The sequence below is a fragment of the Saimiri boliviensis genome, chromosome 8 (assembly GCF_048565385.1).
Source record: "Saimiri boliviensis isolate mSaiBol1 chromosome 8, mSaiBol1.pri, whole genome shotgun sequence".
NCBI classification, from domain to species: domain Eukaryota; kingdom Metazoa; phylum Chordata; class Mammalia; order Primates; family Cebidae; genus Saimiri; species Saimiri boliviensis.
The window spans coordinates 48,583,363-48,610,514 of NC_133456.1; the positions used below are offsets into that span (position 1 = coordinate 48,583,363).

General features: G+C 43.0%; 1 protein-coding gene across 4 annotated transcripts in view; it reads right to left on the reverse strand.

Moving 5' to 3' along the window:
• The window catches only part of CEP97 (centrosomal protein 97), a 68,753-nt gene that overhangs the window by 9,593 nt on the left and 32,008 nt on the right, over positions 1 to 27,152 (reverse strand). Inside the window, exons 2-10 of one of the 4 annotated variants that reach the window (XM_074404443.1) lie at positions 26,186 to 26,623; positions 24,214 to 24,356; positions 23,094 to 23,252; positions 21,688 to 21,789; positions 18,694 to 18,807; positions 17,979 to 18,145; positions 3,439 to 3,603; positions 1,570 to 1,703; positions 382 to 1,156 (exon numbers count right to left, since the gene is read on the reverse strand). In XM_074404443.1, coding sequence (XP_074260544.1) covers positions 382 to 1,156; positions 1,570 to 1,703; positions 3,439 to 3,603; positions 17,979 to 18,145; positions 18,694 to 18,807; positions 21,688 to 21,789; positions 23,094 to 23,252; positions 24,214 to 24,356; positions 26,186 to 26,228 — 1,802 coding nt within the window. In that variant the 5' untranslated portion in view covers positions 26,229 to 26,623. Of the gene's footprint in view, positions 1 to 381; positions 1,157 to 1,569; positions 1,704 to 3,438; positions 3,604 to 17,978; positions 18,146 to 18,693; positions 18,808 to 21,687; positions 21,790 to 23,093; positions 23,253 to 24,213; positions 24,357 to 26,185; positions 27,106 to 27,152 lie in introns of those variants that run through there. The other 3 variants (XM_074404444.1, XM_010350021.3, XM_010350022.3) reach the window with 3 other exon arrangements.

Below are 27,152 nucleotides of genomic sequence, written 5' to 3' on the forward strand. Positions count from 1 at the left end.
CCTCCCAAAGTGCTGGGATTACAGGCTTGAGCCACCACGCCCGGCCTCATCTTCTCATTTTTATACTTAGTTTTTCTACATTTTCTGTACCTTTCTATGTTTAGAATTATAGATCCCTATAAGGTTCATGTTCATTGAACATTTATTGCTACACTGCATCTATGTATCAAGTGCTTTGCTGGGGATGGAGATGCAGCAGATAGAGCAAACAGTCTCTGCTCTCCAGATGCTTTCAGTACACTGTAGGAGACAAGCAGACCAACAGTGGCCGCATGCTGTGAAAAGCGTTACAATTACAGAAGCACAGTGTTCCCAATCAACTGTAAGAATCTGACAGCCCGAAACCAACAAAACCGTGCATCAACAGCACTTTGGACCCACCTCCTTATTTCGTCAGTTAAGCAGACAATGTGCTCCTGCATTCTGCGCAGCCGGATTTCATAACGCGCATCTTTGGCTTGAGGGTTGTAGTTCCTGGCATAAAAGCCCCGCCAACAGGCCTGAAGCTTGGTGGCTGCATCGTTTAATTTCTGAAGAGCAACTTTATCTTGTCCCAAAGCAGCAGATCTCTGGGTTAAAATCATGCAGGGAAGTTTCTCTGAAGTTGCTTGAGATATGGTTTCTTTATTTTCTGGTTGTATATGGGAGACACTGTGTCCAGCTGACTCAGGAAAAAGTGTAAGACTGTGGTTATCATCCTTCAAGACAGAGCTGATTATTGTTGGCTCAGGGCAAGAAGAAAGCCCAGCTGTCTCATTTACCTCTGTACTGATCTCACTTTTCATCATTTGAACCAAATTCTCATTTGCAGCCCATAAAGGCTTTTCTTCTTCCTTATCCAATACCTGGCTTTCCAGCCCTTTCACAGATTCATCTGCAACACCATCATCTTCTAGGCCCAAGTTAATGCCTTGCAGCCTCAGCTCAACTGTAGGTGATACTGGAGATAGTCCTGATGCAACTGGCATAAAAGTAGACTCTGAAGAGAGAAGACTACAATTTAACTTGTCCTCATCTGTCTGTATGTCTTCCAGGTGCAGCTCATTTCGAGAATATCTTGTAGTGTGTACAGAGGCTGGAAAATTATTCTTAACCGCAAATAACTGATCATCATTACTGCTTATCCCAACCCAAGAATTGACTTGAATGACGGGTTCTAGAAGAATCAACAGAGTGTCATTTAAACCACTAAATATTTACATTTTAGTTATGTCCTTTTAATGAAATCTAATCCTTGAAATAGAGTAGAATGCAATAAAATGCCCTCAGTGATTTCTTCCAATATGCCTAAAACATCAAACCAAACCTTTTTAAGAAAACGAATTCTTGGGACAATCATAAGAATCATCAAAGCATCAGGTCTATACAAATGGTAGCAGTCCTTGAAATGTTTCTTAAAATTAGAAATATAGTAATTATAATATACATACATATATGTAAGATCTAAATGATTACTGAAGTTAGCAAACTAACAAAAAAATATGAAAATATGCACCTTTTTCTGCTTCATGATACCCAACAAATTAAACGACTTGGAGAAAAGGGATCAGAGACAAATTAATTTCTTACCACTTTCCTGGGATATCTGGCAATCCTGAACAGGGCTCGAATGCTCAGGGATAAGGGATGCCCTGGTTTCAACAGGAACAAGAGGAGACAACTCTTCATTTTGGCTTTGGTTCATCAATTGCCTCTGGTGAAACCTAAAAATCAGTAACATCTCGTCTGATCTACCCAAACCAAAAAAAGAAAGATTTTCTGCTTCCTAGGTAACAATGTCAAAAAGGTAGAAGTTTACAATTTCTCAAAGTAGTCACTTTTAATCACTGTCAAATTCAAAGCCTCATTTGAAAGACCTGGATAAAGAAGGTTAAGAAACTTATTTTTTTAATTGCAAAGACAGACATCCTCCTATGCACACATACACACATACAAAAACATTAAAGGCAGGATCTCCGATAAAGTAAATATTAAATGCTTCTGGCAATACTTTTTCTCTTTTTTTCACTGTACCTTTTAAACGCAGATATACCTCATAATGTAAGTATTCAGAAATCCACATGAAACACCTACATTAAAGAACAAATAAGTTGGGCACAGTGGTGCACACCTGTAATCCCAGCACTTTGGGAGGCCAAGGCAGGCAGATTGCTGGAGCTCTGGAGTTGGAGAACAGCCTGGGAAACATGATGAAACCCCATCTCTAAAATATTATGAAACATTAGCCAGAGTGTGGTGGTGCGTGCCTATAGTCCCAGCTACTTAGGGGTCTGAAGTAGAAGGATCTTTTGAGCCCAGGAGACTGAGGATGCAGTGAGCTGACATCACACACTGTGCTCCAGCCTGGATGACAAAGTGATCCCAAACGCAGTGGCTCATGCCTATAATCCCAGCACTTTGGGAGGCCAAGGCAGGCAGATCACCTGAGGACAGGAGTTCAAGACCAGCCTGGCTAACATGGCGAAATCCCATCTCTACTAAAAATACAAAAATTAGCTGGGTGTGGTGGCACATGCCTGTAATCCCAGCTACTCGGGAGGCTGAGACATGAGAATCACTTGAACCAGGAGGTGAAGGTTGCAGTGAGCCAAAATCACACCACAGCACTCCAGTCTGGCGACTGAGACTCTATCTCAATTTAAAAAAAAAAAAAAAAAAAAGAACAAATACATTTTTTAAGAATCCCGCCAGACGCGGTGGCTCATGCCTGTAATCCCAGCACTTTGGGAGGCCAAGGCAGGTGGATCACGAGGTCAAGAGATTGAGACCATCCTGGTCAACATGGTGAAACTTGTCTCTACTAAAAATACAAAAAATTAGCTGGGCATGGTGGTGCACGCCTGTAATCCCAGCTACTCAGGAGGCTGAGGCAGGAGAATTGCCTGAACCCAGGAGGCGGAGGTTGCGGTGAGCCGAGATCGCACCATTGTACTCCAGCCTGGGTAACAAGAGTGAAACTCCGTCTCAAAAAAAAAAAAGAATCCCATCCCATTTCCTGGCTCATACCTATAATCCTAGCACTTTAGGAGGCCAAGGCAGGAGAATCGCTTGAAGCCAAGAACTTAAGATCAGCCTGAGGAACAAAGTGAGACCCCATCTCTACAAAAAATTAGCCAAGCATGGTGGCATATACCTGTAGTTTCAGCTGCAGTGAGTTATGATTGATTGTACAGCTGAACTCATAGATCAAGGGACCAAGACCCTGTCTTTAAAACAAAAAACAAGGAAAAAAAAACCCTCCATTCCCCCATGCCATATTGTTTGGCTGTCTGCAGTGCACAGTCCAGCTTCCCGGCAGGAACTGCTACAGTGACAACAGGACTGATTATCCAGAAACATGGCCTACAGCACTTGCCTCAGGCCCACTATCACCACAGCAGAGACTCAGAGGTACTGTAACTTGTGAATTCATCAGCTGGTAGAAATAAATGGGCTTACCTCTGTTTGCTCAAAATCTTCTCTAGTTTGGCATCCTCTGCAGTTTGAAGACCTAGTGTAGAAGTGAGGGGGCAGACTGTAGCCAGATACTGGACAAGCTGGATGTGTTGGCCAGGCCGATATGCTCTCCCCTTGCCTTGACTATAGAGCCATTCAGCTTTTAAGCTGGAATTGAGGCACATAAAGAAGAGGAGATGGCCCAAGTCGGGTTAACACATATTGTCAGGCAATAACGATCTTCCTCTTAACTTACTTTATAGCACCACTGGATGCTTTTCATAAATAAAATTCTCTCTTTTTTTTAAATCAACCATTCCGCCTCACATTCCTCATTCTAATGTTTTAAACCCTTTTTCTTGCTTAGGGGAGCTTCCATAGAGCTTCCACTAATGGTGCCAAATATTTTTAAATCATTTTCAAGAAATCAATGAGTATTCTCTTCATTCACTCTGTCAAACTGAAATGCCTAAATAGATCAACTGCATTTAAATCCATTCGTTCATAATGACAGTTTAAAAAAAAAAAAAAGTAGCCAGGCATGGTGGCATGTGCCTCTAATCTCAGCTACTCATGGTGGCTCATGCCTGTAATCCCAGCACTTTGGGAGGTCAGGGCGGGTGGATCACAAGGTCAGGAGATCAAGACCATCCTGGCTAACACAGTGAAACCTTGTCTCTACTAAAAATACAAAAAAATTAGTGAGGCATGGTGGCAGGCACCTGTAGTCCCAATTACTCCAGAGGCTGAGGCAGGAGAATCGCTTGAACCCAGGAGGCAGAGGTTGCAGTGAGCCAAGATTGCGCCACTAAACTCCAGCCTGGGCGACAGAGCAAGACTCCATCTCAAAAAAAAAAAAAAAAAAAGGGGATATTAGCTAGGTGCAGTGGCTCATATCTGTAATCTCAGCGTTTTGGGAGGCTGAGGAGGAAGGATCCAATGAGCCCAGGAGTTCCAGACCTGACTGGGAAACACAGCAAGACCCCATCCCTACTAAAAAGTTTTAAAAATTAATCAGGCTAATATATTTTTGGTGGCATGCACCTGTAGTCCCAGCTACTTGGGAGGCTAAGGCAGAAGAATCGCTTGAGCCTGGGAGGTTGAGGCTGCAGTAAGCTGTGATCATGTCATTGCACTCCAGCCTAGACATTAGTGCGATACCCTATCTCTAAAAATTAAAAAGAAAAAGAATTTCTAGCACTAGGAATTTCTCCTTAAATAATTTTAAAAAGGAATATTAAGTTTCTCCAAAGTTCTGCTCCCATAAGATCTCTCACTAAGCAACAGAGTTACAGCTTTGGGCAAGGCCCTGTCAACAGTAAAACAGAGCTCTGCACACATTCAGAAAGAACTCCAAACACTGAGGTGCTACGCAAAGATGCTCAACTCCCCACAGGTGTGCTTAACTCTGAGACATTACTCAGCCAAAGCACCACAAGGTTGGGTTACTGCTCAGGTTACTCTTGGGTGACACATACACTCAAATCAAGATCCAGCTACCTGACATTATCAAAGAATCTAGGATACATTTCACAATGAAGAACTTTAACTTGGATGTTCTTAGCAAATAACATCCAGGATGAGCAGACTTTAAAACCTGAACATTCCCTCCTGTCCTTCAAGGGCAATTCTCAGTGCTGACCAGGAAAATACTTTATCACTGCTCAGGCCAAACACCGATTTTTAAGGCAATAGCTCTCCCTTAGAATAATGTCTCCTTCCTGAACAGAGTACTTCTAGAGTTGTTTTAAAACATGGGAGCACTGTTGACAGACTACAACTGTAACAGCATCTCATCTCTAGCACAGCATCAACCATCTAGGTTCCTTGGTTTGAGTGTAACTCTATCCATTCTTTTCTTTTCTTTCTTTGTTTTCTTTTTTTTTTTTTTTTTTTTTTTTTGCGACAGAGTTTTGCTCTTGTTGCTTAGGCTGAAGTGCAATGGTGCGATTTTGGCTCACTGCAACCTCCGCCTCCTGGGCTCAAATGAATCTCCTGCCTCAGCCTTCCAAGTAGCTGGAATTACAGGCATGTGCTACCACACCTGGCTAATTTTGCATTTTTAGTAGAGATGGGGTTTATCCATGTTGGTCAGACTGGTCTCAAACTCTGGACCTCAACTGATCCACCTGCCTCAGCCTCCCAAAGTGCTAGGATTACAGGCGTGAGCCACTAAAAAAAGTGCCCGCCCCCACCTTTTTTTTTTTCCTTTTTTTTGAGAACTCTATCCATTCTTGTACAGCCTAACAAGCCATTATGAACAGGGATCCTGTGAACATGCATGCACATGACTTTTGGTAGATCTAAGTAGCTATTTCTATACAGCATATACCTGAATTAAAATTGCTGGATAACGGGGTATATATGTATGTTTAGTTTTTCAAAGTAGTTGTACCATTTATACTCCTCTAGTTTATGAGCGTTCCAATTGCCCCACATCTTTAGCAACACTTAGTATTATCAGTCTTTGAATTCTGGTTAGTCTAGCTGGGTGCAGTGGCTCAGAAAGATGCTCGTCCCTCCATAGGTGTGCTTAACTCTGAGAAACTGCTCAGCGAGGAGGGTCATCCCAGTACTTTGGGAGGCTGAGGTAGAAAGACTGCTCAAGCCCAGTAGTTCAAGACCAGCCCAGGCAAAATAGCAAGACTTGGTCTGTACTAAAAATTTAAAAATGAGCTGGGCACGGTGGAATGTGTCTGAGTTCCAGCTACTTGGAAGGCTGAAGCAGGAAGGTCCATTCAGCATAGGAGGTGAGATTGCAATGAGCTAGGATCATGCCACTGCACTCTAGCCTGGGCAACAGAGTGACACTCTATCTTAAACACAGTGACAACAAAAACAAGAAACAGAAATCAAAACTACTGAGGAAAGGGAGGACCCACTGAGAACCATCCCAGTAACCCATCCACAGTCAGTCTTCCCCAGACACCATGAACCACATTGTGCAAACCTTCTTCACTCCTGTCAACAGCAGCTACCCACTAACTATGAGACGCTGAGGGAGGAGCATGAGGGGGCTGTGCTGGGGGCATCCCACAACCCTGCTCCCCGACATCCACATCCGCAGCAAGACGTCCATGCCCGACCATGTCATCTGGTCCCTGTTCAACACCCTCTTCATGAACTCCTGCTGCCTGGGCTTCATAGCATTCGCCTACTCTGTGAAGTCTACGGACAGGAAGATAGTTGGTGACCTGACTGGGGCCCAGGCCTATGCTTCCACTGCCAAGTGCCTGAACGTCTGGGCCCTGATTTGGGGCATCATCATGCCCATTCTGCTTATCATCATCCCAGCATTGATCTTGAAAATCTACCAATAGTTCAGGAGGCATCATCCAGGCCAGCAGCTCTGCCCATGACCTGTTTCCAAAGAACTCCACCTTCCATTCCTCGCCTGTCCCCAGACCCAAGTCCTGTATCAGCCCTTTATCCTCACACTTTTCTAGAATGGCATTCAACAAAGTGCAAGTGTTCCTGGATTTTTAAAAAGGTTTATTATAGTGGAAGCTGGTTGAAGACGCCATAATAGCCAGGAAAAAAATAATAATCTTTCTGAATTATTAAAAAGTTACCATAATAGTTACTTTTAATGAGGAGGGGAGTTATGACCAGAGGGTGACAAAGGGGACCTCTGGATGCAAATTGTATTTTCTTTTCTCACTTTGTTGCCCAGGCTGGAGTAGAGTAGTGCAATTTCATTTCATTGCAATGTCCACGTCCCTGGCTCAAGTAATCCTCCCACCTCAGCCTCCTGAGTCGCTGGGACTACAGGCACATATCACCACACTCAGACAATTTTTTGTATTTTTTTCTTGTAGCGATGAGGTTCCACTATGTTGCCCAGGCTGGACTCAAACTCCTGGGCTCAAGCAATCCACCCACCTTGGCCTCCCAAACTAATGGGACTATAAGTGTGAGCCACCATGTGCAGTTATGTTCCAGTCTTATTCTCTGTAGTGATTATAAGGATATTTTTAAAAATCATTTTTTAAACTGTATTTTAAATTATGTGATAGCTCTACAATTTTTTAAAAAGTGTAAAAAACAATGTTGCCATTGAGTTACCCTCCCACCTCCTCCTTCTTCCCATACTTTTTTTTTTTTTTGAGACAGAGTTTCACTCTTGTTACCCAGGCTGGAGTGAAATGGCACAATCTTGGCTCACTGCAACCTCCACCTCCTGGGTTCAAGCAATTCTCCTGCTTCAGCCTCCCAAGTAGCTGGGACTACAGGCACGCACCACCACGGCCAGCTAATTTTTGCATTTCACCATGTTGACCAGGATGGTCTCGATCTCTTCACCTTGTGATCCACCTGCCTCGGCCTCCCAAAGTGCTGGGATTATAGGATTGAGCCACCGCGCCCGGCCCCCCACTTTTTTTTTTTTTAATTATAATTTCAGTTCTGGGATACATACACAAAACGTGCAGGCTTGTTACATGGGTATATGCTTGCCATGGTGGTTTACTGCACCCATCAACCTGTCGCCTACATTAGGTATTTCTCCTAATGCCATCCCTCCCCTAGCTCCCCACCCCCAAACAGGCTCCAGCGTATGATGTTCCCCTCCCTGTGTCCAGATGTTCTCATTGTTCAACTCCCACTTATGAGTGAGAACATGCCGTGTTTGGTTTTTTATTCTGTTAGTTTGCTAAGAATGATGGTTTCCGGCCTCATTCACGTCCCTGCAAAGAACATGAACTCATCCTTTTACATAGCTGCATAGTATTTCACGGTGTATATGTGCCACATTTTCTTTATCCAGTCTATCATTGATGGGCATTTGGGTTGGTTCCAAGTCTTTGCTATTGTGAACAGTGCTGCAATAAATATATGTGTGCATGTGTTCTTATAGTAGAATGATTTACAATCCTTTGGGTATATATATACCCAGTAATAGGATTGCTGGGTCAAATGGTATTTCTAGTTCTAGATCCTTGAGGAATCACCACATTGTCTTCCACAATGGTTGAGCTAATTTACACTCCCAACACTGTAAAACTGTTCCTATTTCTCCACATCCTCTCCAGCATCTGTTGCTTCCCGAGTTTGTAATAATCGCCATTCTAACTGGCATGAGATGGTATCTCATTGTGGTTTGGATTTGCATTTCTCTAAGGACCAGTGATGATAAGCTTATTTTCATGTTTGTTGACTGCATAAATGTCTTCTTTTGAGAAGAGTATGTTCGTATCCTTCACCTATATTTGGATGGGGTTGTTTGATTTTTCTTGTAAATTTGTTTAAGTTCTTTGTAGATTCTGGATAGTAGCCCTTTGTCAGATGAATAGAATGCAAATATTTTCTGCCATTGTGTAGGGTGCCTGTTCATTCTCATGCTAGTTTGTTTTGACGTGCAGAAGCTCTTTAGTTTAATTAGATCCTATTTGTCAATTTTAGCTTTTGTTGCCATTGCTTTTGGTGTTTTACTCATGAGGTCTCTGCCCATGCCTACGTCCTGAATGGCAATGCCTAGGTTTTCTTCTAGGGTTTTTATAGTTTTAGGCCTTATCTTTAAGTCTTTAATCCACCTTGAGTTAATTTTTGTATAAGGTGTAAGGAAGGGGTCCATTCCCAGTTTTCTGCATATGGCTAGCTGATTTTCCCAACACTATTTATTAAATAAGAAATCCTTTCCCCATTTCTTGTTTTTGTCAGGTTTATCAAAAATCAGATGATTGGGCTGGGCGTGGTGGCTGACACCTGTAATCCAAGCACTTTGGAGGTCAAGGTGGGCGGATCACCTGAGGTCGGGGGTTCAAGACCAGCCTGACCAACATGGTGAAACCCCATCAAAAAAAAAAAAATTAGATGATTGTAGATGTGTGGTGTTATTTCTGAGGTCACTGTTCTGTTCCACTGGTCTATATATCTGCTTTGGTACCAGTACCATGTTGTTTTGGTTACTACAGTCTTGTAGTATAGTTTGAAGTCAGGTAGCTTGATGCCTCTAGCTTTGTTCTTTTTGCTTAGGATTGTCTCCACTATGCAGGCTCTTTTTTGTGTCCACATGAAATTTAAAGTAGTTTTTTCTAATTCTGTGAAGAAAGTTAATGGTAGCTTGATGGGAATACCAAATTTATAAATTTGGGGGGCAGTAAAGCCATTTTGATGATATTGATTCTTCCTATCCATGAGCATGGAATGTTTTTCCATTTGTTTGTGTCCTCTCTTATTTCCTTGAGCAGTGGTTTGTAGTTCTTTTTGAAGAGGTCCTCTCTTGTAAGTTGTATTCCTAGGTATTTTACTCTCTTTGTAGCAATTGTGAATGGGCGTTCACTCATGATTTGGCTCTCTGTTTGTCTGGTATTGGTGTATAGGAATGCTTGTGATTTTTGCACATTGATTTTATATCCTGAGACTTTGCTGAAGTTGCTTATCAGCTTACAGAGATTTTGGGCTGAGACAATGGGGTTTTCTAAATATAGAATCATGTTATCTGCAAACAGAGACAATTTGACTTCCTCTTTTCCTATTTAAATACACTTTATTTTTTTTCTCTTGCCTGATTTCCCTGGCCAGAACTTCCAATACTATGTTGAAAAGGAGTGGTGAGAGAGGGCATCCTTGTCTTGCACTGGTTTTCAAAGGAAATGCTTCCAGCTTTTGCCCATTCAGTATAATACTGGCTGTGGGTCTGTCGTAAATAGCTCTTATTATTTTGAGATACGTTCCATCAATACCTAGTTTATTGAGTTTCAGCATGAAGGGGTGCTGAATTTTATTGAAGGCCTTTTGTGCATCTATTAATCATGTGGTTTTCATCATTGGTTCTGTTTATGTGGTTGATTACAATTATTGATTTGCATATGTTGAACCAGCCTTGCATCCCAGGGATGAGGACAACTTGATCGTGGTAGATAAGCTTTTTGATGTGCTGCTGGATTCAGTTTGCCAGTATTTTATTAAGGATTTTTACACTGATGTTCATCAGGGATATTAGCCTGAATTTTTCTTTTTCTATTTTGTCTCTGCCAAGTTTTGGTATCGGGATGATGCTGGCCTCATAAAATGAGTTAGGACGGATTCCCTCTTTTTGTATTGTTTGGAATAGTTTCAGAAGGAACGTTATCAGCTCCCCTTTGTTCCTCTGGTAGAATTTCACTGTGAATCCATTTGGTCCTGGGTTTTTCTGGTTGGTAGGCTATTAATTACTGCCTCAAATTCAGAACTTGTTATTGGTCTATCAGGGATGTGACTTCTTTCTGGTTTAGTGTATGTGTACAGTAATTAATCTATTTCTTCTCTAGTTAATTTGCATAGAGGTGTTTATACTATTCTCTGATAAGTTTGTATTTCTGTAGGATCAGTAGTAATATCACCTATCATTTTTTATTGTATCTATTTGATTCTTCTCTTTTCTTCATTAGTCTGGCTAGAGGTCTATCTATTTTGTTGATCTTTAAAAACATAAATAAATAAATAAATAAAACAGCTCCTGGATTTTTTTTTTTTTTAAACAGAGTCTGGCTCTGTCACCCCAGGGCTGGAGTGCAGTGGTGCGATCTCGGTTCACTGCAACTTCCACCTCCCAGGTTCAAGTGATTCTCCTGCCTCAGCCTCCTGATTAGCTGGGACTATAGGCACATGTCACCATGCCTGACTAATTTTTGTATTTTTAGTAGAGATGGGGTTTCACCATGATGGTCTCAATCTCTTGACCATGTGATGCACCCGTCTCAGCCTTCCAAAGTGCTGGTATCACAGGCATGAGCCACCATGCCCAGCCGGATTCACTGATTTTTTTGAAGGGTGTTTCATGTTTCTATCTCTTTTACTTCTGCTATGATCTTAGTCATTTCTCATCTTCTGCTAACTTTTGAAGTTGTTTGCTCTTGCTTCTTTAGTTCTTTTAACTATGATGTTAGGGGGTCAATTTTAGATCTTTCCTGTTTTCTTCTGTGGGCATTTAGTGCCGTAAATTTCCCTCCAAACACGGCTTTAGCTGTGTCCCAGAGATTCTGGTACATTGGGTATTTCTTCTCATTGGTTTCAAAGAACTTATTTATTTCTGCCTTAATTTCATTATTTAGCCAGTAGTCATTCAGTAGCAAGTTGTTCAGTTTCCATGTAGTTGTGTGGTTCTGAGTGGGTTTCTTAATCCTGAGTTCTGATTTGATTGCACTGTGATCTGAGAGACTGTTATGATTTCCATACTTCTGCATTTGCTTAGGAGTGTTTTGCTTCCAATTATGTGGTCAATCTTAGAATAAATGTAATGTGGTGCTGAGAAGAATGTATATTCTGTTGATTTTGAGTGAAGAGTTCTATAGATGTCTATTAGGTCCTCTTGGTCCAGAGCTGAGTTCAAGTCCTGAAAATCCTTGTTAATTTTTTGTCTCATTAATATGTCTAATATTGACAGTGGGGTGTTAAAGTCTCCATCTATTTTTGTGTGGGAGTCTAAGTCTCTTTGTAGGTCTCTAAGAACTTACTTTATGAATCTGGGTGCTCCTGTGTTGGGTGCATACATATTTAGGATAGTTAGCTCTTCTTGTTGCACTGATCCCCTTACCATGATATAATGCCCCTTTTTGTCTTTTTTGATCTTTGTTGGTTTAAAGTCTGTTTTGTCAAAGACTAGGACTGCAAACCCTGCTTTTTTTTTTTTTCTTTCCATTTGCTTGGTAAATACGCCATCCCTTTATTTTGAGACTATGTGTGTCTTTGCATGTGAGATGGGTCTTGACTCCTTATCCAATGCCAGTTTGTGTCTTTTAGCCCATTTACATTTAAGGTTAATATTGTTGCCGGGCGCGGTGGCTCAAGCCTGTAATCCCAGCACTTTGGGAGGCCGAGGCGGGCGGATCACAAGGTCGAGAGATCGAGACCAACCTGGTCAACATGGTGAAACCCCGTCTCTACTAAAAATACAAAAAATTAGCTGGGCATGGTGGCACGTGCCTATAATCCCAGCTACTCAGGAGGCTGAGGCAGGAGAATTGCCTGAACCCAGGAGGCGGAGGTTGCGGTGAGCCGAGATCGCGCCATTGCACTCCAGCCTGGGTAACAAGAGCGAAACTCCTTCTCAAAAAAAAAAAAAAAAAAAAAAAAAAAAGGTTAATATTGTTATGTGTGCATTTAATTCTATCATTATGATGCTAGCTGGTTATTTTGACCACTAGTTGTTGCAGTTTCTTCATAGTGTCAATGGTCTTTATCATTTGGTATGTTTCTGCAGTGGATGGTACTGGTTGTTTCTTTCCATGTGTAGTGCTTTCTTTAGGAGCTCTTGTAAGACAGGCCTGGTGGTGACAACATCTCTCACCATTTGCTTGTCTGTAAAGGATTTTATTTCTCCTTCACTTGTGAAACTTAGTTTGGGCTGGATATGAAATTCCAGGTTGAAAGTTATTTTAAGAATGCTGAATATTGGCCCCCACTGTCTTCTGGCTTGTAGGGTTTCTATAGAGAGATCCACTGTTAGTCTGATGGGCGTCCCTTTGCAGGCAGCCCGACCTTTCTCTCTGGCTGCCCTTAACATTTTTTCCTTTATTTCAACATTGGTGAATCTGATGATGTGTCTTGGGGTTGCTCTTCTCAAGGAGTGGTGTTCTCTGTATTTCCTGAATTTGAATGTTTGTCTGTCTTGCTAGGTTGGGGAAGTTCTCCTGGATAACATCCTAAAGAGTGTTTTCCAACTTGGTTCCATTCTCCCCATCACTTTCAGGTACGCCAATCAAACGTAGGTTTGGTCTTTTCACATAGTCCCATATTTCTTGCAGGCTTCATTTATTTCTTTTCATTCTTTTTTCTCTAATCTTGTCTTCACACTTTATTTAAGTTAATCTTCAATCTCTGATATCCTTTCTTCTGCTTGATCAATTCGGCTATTGATACTTGTATATGCTTCATGAAGTTCTCGTGCTGTGTTTTTCAGCTCCATCAGGTCATTTATGTTCTATAAACTAGTTATTCTAGTTAGCAATTCCTCTAACCTTTTTTCAAGGTTCTTAGCTTCACTGCATTGGGTTAGAATATGCTCCTTTAGCTCGGAGAAGTTTGTTATTACCCACCTTCTGAAGACTACTTCTGTCAATTTATCAAACTCATTCTCCCTCCAGTTTTGTTCCCTTACTGGCGAGGAGCTGTGATCCTTTGGAGGAGAAAAGGCATTCTGGTTTTTGAAATTTTCAGCCTTTTCCCACTGGTTTTTCCTCATCCTTGTGGATTTGTCTACCTATGGTCTTTGATGTTGATGACCTTTGGATGGGTTTCTGTGTGGATGTCCTTTTTGTTGATGTTGATGCTCTTCCTTTCTGTTTTTTATTTTTCCTTCTAACAGGCCCTTCTGTTGCAGATCTGCTGGAGTTTGCTGGAGGTCCACTCTAGACCCTGTTTGCCTGTGTATCACCAGGGAAGCCCCAAACAGCAAAAATTGCTTCTTGTTCCTTTGTCTGGAAGCTTCTTCTCAGAGGGGCATCCACTAGATGCCAGCTGGAGCTCTCCTGTATGAAATGTCTGTTGACCTCTACTGAGAGGTGTCTCCTAGTCAGGAGGCATGGTGGTCAGGGACCCACTTGAGGAGGCAGTCTGTCCCTTAGCAGAGATTGAGCACTGTACTGAAGATCCACTGCTCTCTTCAGAGCCAGCAGGCAGGAACACTTAAGTCTGCTGAAGCTGTATCCACAGCCAACCCTTCCCCTAGGTGCTCTGTCCCAGGGAGATGAGAGTTTGAGCTATAAGTCCCTGACTAGAGCTGCTGCCTTTCTTTCAGAGATTCCATGCCCAGAGAGAAGAATCTAGAGAGGCAGTCTGGCTACAGCAGTTTTGAGGCACTGTGGTGGGCTCTGCCCAGTTCAAACTTCCTGGAGGCTTTGTTTACACTGTGAAGGAAATCCACCTACTCAATCCTCAGTAACAGCAGATGCCCCTCCCCGCATCAAGCTTGAGCTTCCCAGGTCAACTTCAGACTGCTGTGCTGGCAGCGAGAATTTCAAGCCAGTGGCTCTTAGCTTGCTGGGGTTCCTTTGGGGTGGGATGCGCTGAGCTAGACCACTTGGCTCCCTGGCTTCAACCCCCTTTCCAGGGGAGTGAAGTTCTGTCTTGCTGGTATTCCAGGCACCACTAGGGTATGAAAAAAAACTCCCACAGCTAGCTCAATGTCTGCCCAAATGGCCACCCAGTTTTGTACTTGAAATCCAGGGCCCTCATGGTGTAGACACCAGAGGGAATCTCCTGGTCTGCAGGTTGAAAGACTGTGGGAAAAGCATAGCATCTGGGCCAGAGTGCACTGTTCCTCCTGGCTCAGTCCCTCATGGCTTCCCTTGGGTAGGGGAGGGAGTTCCCTGACTCCTTAAGCTTCCCAGGTGAGGCAACGCCCCACCCTGCTTTGGCTCACCCTCCGTGGGCTGCTCCCACTGTCTAACCAGTCCCAGTGAGATCAGCTGGGTATCTCAGTTGGAAATGCAGAAATCACCTGCCTTCTGCATTGATCTTGCTGGAAGCTACAGATAGAGCTGTTCCTATTTGGCCATCTTGCCAGCCACCCTGCAACACTTCTTTAGTGCAAGACAACCCCAGAAAGGGAGACTACCCTGGGTGGGAGTTCACTCTTCCCAGTCTCCTGAAGTCTCTGAAATTAAATGTTTGCAAAGCATTATGGAGAAAGTTTAAAAAATATTCAAGTTCACCTTAAAGTCACTTGGATTAAAACCATTTCCACAGTATAGCAACATAGATTTTTGTGTCATTATTACCCAATCAACAAATATTTTCTGCCTTAACAGTCTCTTTAGTTTCAACAAACTCTTCAACCTTTAGTCTCTATCCTTATATAATAATTACATTAATCACCTACTATATGACCAGTTCTATATTCTATACATCATCCTTAATCCTAACATCCATGAAAGCTAGGTAGTAGTGCTATTTACATTTTACAGATGAAGAAACTTAGGCTCAGAAAAGCACTAAGGAACCTGACAAGGCCACATAGCTAACAGGTAGCAAAGAAAGAAGTGAAGCCTTCCCTGGTCTCTCCTAATCAGGTCTCACCTCTCTTTGTGGGTCTCTCTTTACATCAAAGCTTTGTCTCTGCCCACATCACCAGGCTGCCTCTCAGACATTAAAATGTTGCCAGTCCTACTCCCGTAGAAAAAGTCAACAACTGTAGCAAGGATAATCCAAGTAGACCCATATTCCAGATCTAGAACTAGTCACAGTTTGAAACAAAGTAAGGTTCACTCTCAGAGCAACATTCACAGCAGGAAAAAGGAAAAGCCACCCTTTCTTATAGGCAAACTAGACCTGACATATGTCCCTCACCCTACGCCAGCACCACCACAATCTAGCTCCTGGCTGCCATTCCTCACGGCCCCCTGCTTTACTTAGGAACTAAACAAAACAGCAGAGAGACAGAGAACAGAGATGCTGTCTGTAATCTATAACCCATCCTCCCATCAGGAAACCCCTCAAGTAACTGCCAGTCTATAGTGGAGAGGAACAAAAACTGGTGAGGGAGAATGTATGTGTTGAGTCCATGAATGCATGCCTGAATGTACTGAGAGGAAAAAGTGAAATGAAACATGGTAGAGAGAATAAAGTAATCTCAACTCTCACTATCCCAATTCCACTCCGTCTTTCCCATATCCTAGTTCTTTTTTTTTTTTTTGAGACGGAGTTTCGCTCTTGTTACCCAGGCTGGAGTGCAATGGCGCGATCTCGGCTCACCGCAACCTCCGCCTCCTGGGTTCAGGCAATTTTCCTGCCTCAATGTCCTGAGTAGCTGAGATTACAGGCACCATGCCCAGCTAATGTTTTGTATTTTTAGTAGAGACGGGGTTTCACCATGTTGACCAGGATGGTCTCGATCTCTTGACCTCGTGATCCGCCCGCCTCGGCCTCCCAAAGTGCTGGGATTACAGGGTGAGCCACCACGCCCGGCCATATCCTAGTTCCTTAACTCCCCTAAAGCTCTGATTCTACTGATCATGTGCCAGGATCCAGAAGACTCCATTCTGTAGGAGTCCCAGCTCCAAGCCACAGAAACTCTTAATGATCTACAGATGGGGGAATTCTCACTTCTGCCGCTTCACAGGTATAAGAAGGGGAGGACGTGGCCAGGCTCGGTGGCTCATGCCTGTAATCCCAGCACTTTGGGAGGCCGAGGTGGGCAAATCGCCTGAGGGCGGGAATTCGAAGGCCAGCCTGACCAACATGGAGAAATCCATCTCTACCAAAAATACAAAATTAGCCAGGCATACCTGTAATCCCAGCTACTCAGGAGGCTGAGGCAGGAGAATCACTTGAACCCAGGAGGCGGAGGCTGCGGTGAGCCAAGATTGTGCCATTGCACTCCAGCCTGGGCAACAACAGCAAAACTCCATCTCAAAAAAAAAAAAAAAAAAAGCGGGAGAGAGGACTAATCACCATGTGTGCTACCAGTTCCAAATTAAAACTCTGCATTTTCCCAGAGTTATTTTTATAATGAGTATTTGGAGAATTCGAAGATATGACTAATACTGCCCTTATGTGACTTGGGGTTAGATGATAAATAGAAAATAAAATGAATAAAAATGTGGCTCTGGGGCCGGGAATCCCAGCACTTTGGGCGGCCGAGGCAGGCGGATCACGAGGTCAAAAGATCGAGACCATCCTGGCCAACATGGTGAAACCCCGTCTCTACTAAAAAATACAAAAAACAATTAGCTGGGCGTGGTGGCACGTGCCTGTAGTCCCAGCTACCCAGGAGGCTGAGGCAGGAGAATTGCTTGAACCTAGGAGGCAGAGGTTGCCCTGAGCCGATATCGCGTCATTGCACTCCAGCCTGGCGCCTGGCAACAGAGCAAGACTCTGTCTCAAAAAAAAAAAAAAAAAAAAAATTGTGGCCCTGGTAGATTAATAGATCACAAGCTTTTGATAGATCACAAGCTTTTGTGAGAATGATCTGAGACACCCTACACAGGTTGTAACATGACGGTTTCTATGCAAAAGTGTTCCAAGCTCCATACAACCGATTAACAAAAGAACTTTTAGAAATCAAATTGTTGTATGTAGGGCACTAAGACTACTAGCTCCAACCTCCAGGGCTGAGATTTCTTTTTCTTTTTTTTTTTTTTTTTTTTTTTTTCCAGAGACGGAGTCTCTGTCTGTCACCCAAGGTAGAGTGCAATGGCACAACCATAACTCACTGTAACTTTAAATTCCTGGGCGCAAGCAATCCTCCCACCTCAGCTTCCTAAGTAGCTAGGACTACAGATGTGTACCACCATGCCCAGCTAATTATTATTTTTTTTAGAGATGCAGCCTCCCTATATTGCCCAGGCTGGTCTCAAACTCCTGGGCTCAGGCCATCCTCCTGCCTCGGCTTTCCAAAGCATGAGGATTACAGGCACGAGCCACTGCACCAGGCCAATATTTATTTCCTATCCTTTTTTAGAAATGACAGAAAATCCTAAATGACCAGCACATAGTCTGCCGTATAACTATAGTAATACTCTTAATTTCTAAATGCACATTTGAAGAAATACCTCTATTAATCTGTAGTAAACTAGAAATGGTCTTTTCAGTAACATTTGTCATGTTAAAAAGGGCATGTTCACCTTTCCTTCTGAGAAATCACATATCCATCTAGGACTCTGAGGTTTAAGCACCAGCTGACGATGTACGGCCGATAGTCAAATCCTGGGATGGAAGGTGTTGCCATCACACAAGGATTGTTCATAATCGACAACTGTTCCAATTCAGTTAAGGATGCCAAAAAAGAGATCTGGAACAAAAGATATCTTTGTTGAACAAAAGGACTATTCAGTGTCAAGCACGAGGTTTCCACTGATTACACATCTTTGGCAGCATTTGAGAATGTGATAATTTCCCTCTTGTTCTGAAAAGTGACAAGTATACACTGACTTCCAAAATTCCAACAATATAGCTATCCGTCCCTGCTGCACAAAATCCCTTAGCAAGTATCAGCGCACTGTTTCCTAGCAGAAAGAACCCTATTTTGAAAACAGCACAGCAGCCAGGAAAGTTCGACAGGGAGTCTTATAAACCCTCATGAGGTAGATGTCCCTCTACCACCAATCACTTCCCAATGGAATGATAATTACAACTTTACAAAGGAAATTAGATCTTAATGACCCACCGACAATAAGTAAAAGTGGAAAGAAAACTAATGATTATCTAGAGGCAAGCGCTTCATCTGAAGCGAAGTTTCTTCCAGGATGCTCACAGTCTAAAAGCAAGCTCACAACCCTCTCCAGTGTCTTTCCTGGACTTTCCAGCTTCCTGAATCTCAAAAATACCCTCAAATTTTACCTCATTTAAGTCTCGGATTTCATTTTCTGCCAAAGAAAGTATAGCAAGACTTCTGGGTAGGTAAGCAGGTGCCATTCTAAGAGAGGTGATGATGTTTCCATGTAAAAGCAGGGTCTTGAAAGTAAAAACAGTGTGAATTACAAATAAAAAGATTACAAATAAATTGGCCTATTGTGACAACACCAAAATGGCATATATAAGCATAAAAGAATCTACTTTATTATATTTCTCATCACACACAAATCAAAGACTGTTAATGCTAGAAGGGTCCTTGATGTTCTTCTGGTCCAACTCTCTGCTTCCATACCAACATCCTAAGCTCCAGATACTTTAAAGACTTGCCTTAAAACACATTGTTGGCAAGGCAACTAGGCATGCTATGAGATTTATGTTATGAGACACTGAGCAATTTCTAACATACTTGTTCAGTTTCTTTTAAAACATCAAAATACAGGCCACATGTGGTGGCTCTTGCCTATAATCCCAGCATTTTGGGAGGCCAAGGAGGGAAGATTGCTTTAGCCCAGGAGTTTGAGACCAGCCTGGACAACATAGTGAGACCTTTTACCTACTAAAAATCAAAAAATCAGCCAGGCATGACGGGGTGCACCTGTAGTCCCAGCTACTAGGGAGTGCTGAGGTAGTAGGATCGCTTGAGACCAGGAGGTTGAGGCTACAGTAAGCCATGATTGCACCACTGCACTCAAGCCTGGGTGACAGCAAGATTCTGGTGTCTCAAGTTAAAAAAAAAAAAAAAAAAAAAAAGCATTAAAACAACCACATATAAAGTACATTTTCTAAAAAAGAGAGTGACAACCTACAACCCATATTAGCAACTGTATTCTCTCAGTAACTAAAAACTAGAGGAAGGCAGAATATGTCACTTTTAGATGAAGCTGACTCACATTAAGTCAGCAACAAACAAGAATAAACTCGAAACTGAACACCCAGGATTCTGATCAGATAAACGTGCTTCTATTCCAGGGGAAAAACAAAACAAACAAACAAAAAACACAAAAAAACCCACAAACATTCAATCATCTTTAGCTCATTTGAATTCTTTCAGCATGTATCAGGGAAGCATCTGGCTACATATAATTGTTTAGAATAATTATTGCTAAAAATGATTTCTGCTAAAGATCTGGGAAAAACTGAACTAAGATACTGCTTCTAGGGCTTAATGAATACATCTGATGCTAATAATAACCAAAGGCAACAAACAATATTTAAAATGTCCTACATATGTTTTTCAAGACTATGATTTCAACCGTTACTTATGTGACTGCATGATACATTTCCCTCCATAAAAAGTGCTTTATGCTACATGTTTTTTGTTTTTTTTGAGATGGAGTCTGGCTCTGTCACCAGGCTAGAGCGCGGTGGCGCAATCTCGGCTCACCGCAACCTCCGACTCCTGGCTTCAATTGATTCTCCTGCCTCAGCCTCCCGAGTAGCTGGGACTACAGGCACGTGTCACCATGCCTGGCTAGTTTTTTGTATTTTAGTAGAGATGGGGTTTCACCATGTTGGCCAGGATGGTCTCAATCTCCTGACCTTCTGATCCACCTGCCTCGGCCTCCCAAAGTTCTGGGATTACATGTGTGAGACACTGAGCCCAGCCTTACATGTTTATTTTTTTTTAAGTGAAACTAATTTTGGTAATTAACTAATACCTATTACTTTAAAAATAGCAACCCTGAATTAAAAAAAAAAAAAAAAAGACTCAGCCAGCTCGGTGGCTCACACATGTAATCCTAGCACTTTAAGAGGCTGAGGCAGAAGGACTGCATGAGTCCAGAAGTTTGAGACCAGTCTGGGCAACAGAATAAGATCTCATCTCTGGCCAGGTGCAGTGGCTCATGCTTGTAATCCCAACACTTTGGGAGGCCAAGGCAAGAGGATCATGTGAGGTCAGGAGTTCAAGATCAGCCAGGCCAACGTGGTGAAACCCCATCTCTACTAAAAATATAAAAATTAGCCAGGCGTGGTGGCGGGTGCCTATAATCCCAGCTACTCAGGAGGCTGAAGAAGAATCACTTGAACCCAGGAAGCAGAAGTTGAAGTGAGCCAAGACTGCACAACTACACTCCAGCCTGAGTGACAGAGCAGAACTCCATCTCAAAAAAGAACAATAACAAAAAAGATCTTATCTCTATAAAAACTCAAAAAATTAGCTAGGTGTGCTGATGTACACACGCCTATGGTCCTAGCTACTTGGGAGGCAGAGGTGAGAGAATTGCTTGAGCCTGGGAGGTCAAGTGAGATCGAACCACTACACTCCAGCCTGGGTGACAGAGCAAGACTCTGTCTCAAAAATGAAGACAGACTCAAATTCAGGAATGATGAATCTCAACCTCACCAAAGATTATGTACTATATAATAAATAAAGCTACTAGCATTGGTTGGTTGGGCATCCAGGGAATTCCATCATGTTCAGAAAATTGTCAGTAAAATTAACCTTAACTACAATGGCCAGTTTCACATCAAATAAATTAGTTACAGAACTAACAACGAAACGTTCCATACTTAATTTCTGGTATTCTAACATAATTCCTTATTTCCGTTTTTTGTTTTGTTTTGTTTTGTTTTGTTTTGAGACAGAGTCTGACTCTGTCGCCCAGGCTAGAGTGCCATGGCCCAATCTCAGGTCACTGTAACCTCCACCTCCCGGGCTCAAGCAATCCCGCCTCAGCTGAGTAGCTGGGACTACAGTCCCACACCACTATGCCCCACTAATTTTTTGTATTTTTAGTAGAGATGGGGCTTTGCCATGTTGCCCAGGCTGGTCTCAAACTCCTGAGCTCAAGCCATCTACAATCCACAGCCTCCCAAAGTTCTGGGATTACAGACATGACCCACCATACCCAGCCCATAATTCTTATCATAAAGAAAATAATCTGTTCATATACAGTAGGCTAATTTTAGGTCAATAAGATGGCTTTCTCTTGGTATTTTGGTATAAAACTTAACAAATGACATAGAAAACATACTTACTTTCAGGGATACCAATTTAGATAGATCACCTATCTGAGATATGTTATTATCTGATAAATCGAGATGTTGTAGAGCTGTGCAGCTATTGATCTGTTCCATGGCCTATCACAAGAAAAGCATCGCATTATTTAATGAAAACAAAATCAAAACATAAAATTATTCCCTAGTTCTTTGTAGCTGAAAGAGTGTCTGGCCTTCTCTTATTATTAGAAGCAGAGTAGAAGAACTTAGCAAGAGAAAAGGGGGCAGTACTAACAGAATTTAGTAGATTGTCACGTTGTAAACTTACACTTTCATTATCTCTCTAGGAGTAGAGGGCTACCAAATGAATCATACTATCCAAGATATTTACAGCTTGAAGAAACCTTAGTAATAGCCAGGCACTGTGGCTCATGCCTGTAATCCCAACACTTTGGGAGGCTAAAGCGAGCAGATCATCTGAGGTCAGGAGTTCAAGACTAGCCTGGCCAACATGGTGAAACCCATCTCTACTAAAAAAAACACAAAAGATTAGCCAGGTGTGGTGGCGGCACCTGTAATCCCAGCTATTCAGGAGGCTGAGGCAGGAGAATCACTTGAACCCAGGAGGCGGAGGTTGCAGTGAGCTGAGATCATGCCACTGCACTCTAGCCTGGCAACAAGAGCGAAATTCTGTCTCAAAAAAAAAAAAAAAGAAGAGAAAAAGAAAAAGAAATCATAGTAATAATATATGACATTTGGTATAGAACAGAGTTTACAACTTTAGATTGAGACCAAATAGCCTGGATTTATATTCTGGCAGTGCAACATCGTAGCTCTGTAACCTCAAGCAAGTTACTTAACTTCTCTGTGCTTCACTTTCCTCACCTTTATAACAGGCATAATATCTATATCTACTTCATATGCTGCCATGAGATCGAATAAGTTAACATAGATAAATGCTTAGAACAGTAGCTCATATACATTAATGGCTTAATAAAAGGCAGCTATTAGTATCATTTAATCTAGTCCTCTCAGCTAGCATATCAAAAATAAGACACAGAAATATGTATTAATTTACCCAAAATTACACAGTTACTAAGTGGTAGAAGTAGGACCAGAATTCAGATCTCCTGACTTTTCAAACTGCATATTCTCCATTATAGCATTAAACATCTACTTAAAGCTTAATTCATCATGATATAGTCTCCTTCCTAAACACTTTAAGGTTTGATCTACTTTTCTTTAATACAATATAGATTCTTTGTTAACACTTAAAAAAAATTATACCATATCATATATTTCAAAATAAAATTTATTTTTGGTTTAACAGAGATTATCCCTGGAGAGTGGGAGTAGGTACTTTCACTTTTTAATTTGGCTTATTTCTACATTGCTTGAATTTTTTAATGCAGAATAGTTTTGTAAACAAAAAAGAAACCATTCACCTTAAGATTATTTCCTGCCAAATTCAGCCATTCCAGATGTACTAGTTCCTTTAGCCCTTCCACATTGCCAATGCTATTATGAGGTAAATTTAATACACGAAGCAACGTCAGTTTGGCCACACCCATCATCCGAACCAGCCGATTATTAGCCACTGATAACTGTGAAAAGGAAACATATTGTTATTTTTAGGAATAACATATATAAAATATTTTACTTTCAAGTGACTTAAAAGGTTTATTCAGATAGCCAAACACTCTCAAATAGACAAACTCCTTTTGTATATTTCACATACGTTGTCTAAATATTCTAATATGACTATCTGTTTTTTGCTGTTGTCCCTGAGCAATAGAAAACACAGAGAAAGCGGCCGGGCGCGGTGGCTCAAGCCTGTAATCCCAGCACTTTGGGGGGCCGAGGTGGGTGGATCACGAGGTCGAGAGATCGAGACCATCCTGGTCAACATGGTGAAACCCCGTCTCTACTAAAAATACAAAAAACTAGCTGGGCGTGGTGGTGCGTGCCTGTAATCCCAGCTACTCAGGAGGCTGAGGCAGGAGAATTGCCTGAACCCAGGAGGCGGAGGTTGCGGTGAGCCGAGATCGCGCCATGGCACTCCAGCCTGGGTAACAAGAGCGAAACTCCGTCTCAAAAAAAAAAAAAAAAAGAAAACACAGAGAAAGCTCAGTGATCAGACCTCCTCCCACTACTAAGACATTTTTAACACAGCAACAATTTGAGAATGTAAGTTCCACGGAATAGAGTTCTTACAGTCTCTCAGTCAAAACTTAATACAGCACCAGACATATAAGTGGGACTCAGTAACCGTTTCTTAAATGAAGGAATGAACGAACTCTTTGCCTCCATCATGAAGTAAAAGGTTACTTTAGTAACCTAGTATTTTGCCAACATAAAATGCTTCCTTTTCTTAACAGTGCTTCTTTTCCTAATCTACTCTCAATGTAGTACATGTATGTTCACCTTCAGAAGAAACTGTCATGTAAAAATTTAAGGCAACAATTAGTGCTTTTTAGGCCTGCACAGTTACTTTTAGTCAGGTTATTTTATTGTTTTAATACTAAATTGGTCCCATGCAACCATTTCCCAAACTGCAATACCCACCTGTATTAATCGTTTGCATTTCTCCAGATTTTCCAGTTTAATAATCTGATTTTTATCCAGAATCAAAGTGTGAATATCAGCTTCACAGGGTAAATTTGGACCTAATTTCTGTAGTCCCTGCCCTGACCAATTGACCACTGATCCTTGAAAAGAAACGGAAGTGTTAGAAAACACAGATAAAATAAAACATCTACAACAGCTGACTAGAGGGGTAGAATTATAAGATTTGTATATATTTCAAGTTAAAAAACGGTAGCGCATAAGGAATATCAACACTGTAAAATTAAGGCAATCTTGAGTTCTAAATGACCAGACTGGATTACTCATTTTTCTTCAGAAATATCAAATTAAAACTCGATTTGTGATAGTCTCAAGTTTGTATGATATACTTTGGAAATCTTCACATCTAAATATGAACGATTACTTCCATTTGTTGTGCCCAAGTAATGATACTATTGTTTAAATGTTACTAAACCTTTGACTGCAATCCAGCAGCTTACAGCCTAACTGCCAACACATTCTAAAGTGCCCAAACGGATTTTGAAAATCAAAGTATAGTTCAACTAATTCGCCCATAAAATAGGATAATATATCTATTTCACTAGTTTGACATGGGAATTAAAAAGACATCATGAACAGCACTTAGCCCCTTTCCTGGCACAGGGCACTCAATAGAGCACTTTAGTACAACATAGACCCACGTTCAAACCCTGCCTCTACCAGTTAACCACTGTGGTATAGTAGACAAAGGATTGATTTCTTTGGGGCTCACTTTTCTACTCTGTAAAATGGGGTAATACCTGCCTTATAAATGGAGTTCTACAGAGAAAATGAGCTAGTGTTAAATAATAAAATAAAAACGAAAACACTGAGAACTGGGTCTGGGCCATCAAAAGTGCTGTGTCCCTGTGAACTGCTGTCAGCAGCGACGCAGCCCCGGGGAGCTGGAGAGGCGGCCGACCTCCGACAGCGGGCGGGCCGGAGACACGGCCAGTCTGGAATTCACAGCCGGATCCGGGCCCCCGCGGGCGGTCACGACGCCAGGCCGCTGTCCCGGAGCGCGGGGCCGTTTTCCCGGCGTCTAACGGCTCTCCGCGCGGCAGAATCGGGGGCCCCTGTGAAAATCCGGGGAAAGCCGTGTGCTGTCCCGGTTCCAAGGTCGGCCAGCGGCTCCGAGGGCCCCGCCGACCCGGTCCGCGGGAACCGGCGGCCCCCGGAGAATGCACGCCGGGTCTCGGCCGGGAAGGCGCGCCTCGAACCCCGGGCCCCGCCTCCGCCTCGGAGGACCGGCAGCCGTCCGGCCTCGGAGCGGTGACCGAAACAAAAGGAGCTCGCGTCCGGCTCCCCGAAGAGCCAGCTCCGGGCCACGGAGGCACCCACACACTCCTGCGCTCCACTGGGCGGCGCCCAGACTCGACCCGCGGACCCGTGTGAAGAACGGGGAGCACGGAACTGCGGACTCTGCATTCATCCCCTGGATTTTACCGCGGCCACTGGCAACCTCCGAGGAAGGGTTCAAAGCCAGTCTAGGCAACGGTCTCCGAAGGGAGGTTTTCCTGAACATTCCGGAAACCAAGGAGAAAGGGGGATGTGTGAACCAAAAGACGGAGATCCCACACATTTCGCTTAGGCAGCCAGGACTCAAACTATCAAAGTAAACGGCCAAGAAAGGTCATCTCAGCCCGAAACCCACCGCCTCCTCAGCGTCGGGAGCGCGGGAGCCAGGGCGCCGGGCCGCGCGAAGGCTTCTGGGGGCTGTAGTCCCCGCCTCGGCCCTCACCGCGATGCCAGAGAGCTGGGCACGGCAGGCGAACTACAACTCCCAGAAGGTAGAGCGCCTCCGCGACGACCACAGCCCCGCATCAAAAGAACTGGTCCAGAACTCAGCTCTAAACCTAGGCTTTCTCTTCTCCACTGTTTGATTCGGCTCCATGGAGTAAACTTTAGGACTCAGGGGTAGGCATCACCTTACCTTCTCCGGGAGGCAAACCCGCGTCCACGCGCGCCACCGCCATACTTGCTGCTTGCTAATAACACCAGGCAACCGTCCTCCCGCCGCTCTGTGGAGCTTGTAGTCTGAAGGAGGGAGCCGGAAACTACAACTCCCAGGATGCACGGCTCCCAGACGGCCCAATCGGCTGCTCACGCCTAACGAGGTGAAGCCGCAGTTAGCACTTGAGAGCGGTGAGCTCAGGGACCCTGGTCCACTCGCTTGACGTGGGTTAACTGCTTTATTTGTTGGTCATTTCACTTCCTTGTCCAGGTGTTGGCGGAACTTGATACTTCTGCCGTCGGGACGATTGTAAGGAGGCTACTGAATGCAGACTGAATTTGACAGCTCATTGCTGGAAGTCTGTGGGAACTACTCCATTCTTTTGATGATTGTGAATAAGCTGCAACTTCAACTCCGCTATAGGAATGAGCGATCTTGTTGAGTTCATAAAAGTGAATGCATTTTATTTGAGAGTTTATTTAAGTAAAAGTAAAGCATGCTCAAGTAGAAACTTTTATACGATATTTTTAAGTGGTTGTTCTTGAATATTTGACAAATCTTTCGACTTAGGGCTGTAAGTATGAACCAAGAGCTTTTCCAGGGGGTAGTCAAAATAAATTTAAAATACAGTCTCCAGGCCGGGCGCGGTGCCTTACGCCTGTAATCCCAGCACTTAGGGAGGCCGACGCAAACGGATCACCTGAGGTTCAGACCAGCCTGACCAACATGGAGAAACCCCGTCTCTACTAAAAACACAAAATTAGCCAGGCATGGTGGCGCATGACTGTAATTTCAGCTACTCTGGAGGCTGAGGCAGGGGAATCACTTGAACCCGGGAGGCGGAGGTTGCAATGAGCCTAGATCGGGCCATTGCACTCCAGCCTGGACAACAAGAGCAAAACTCTGTCTAAAAAAAAAAATATATATATATATATATATAGTTTCC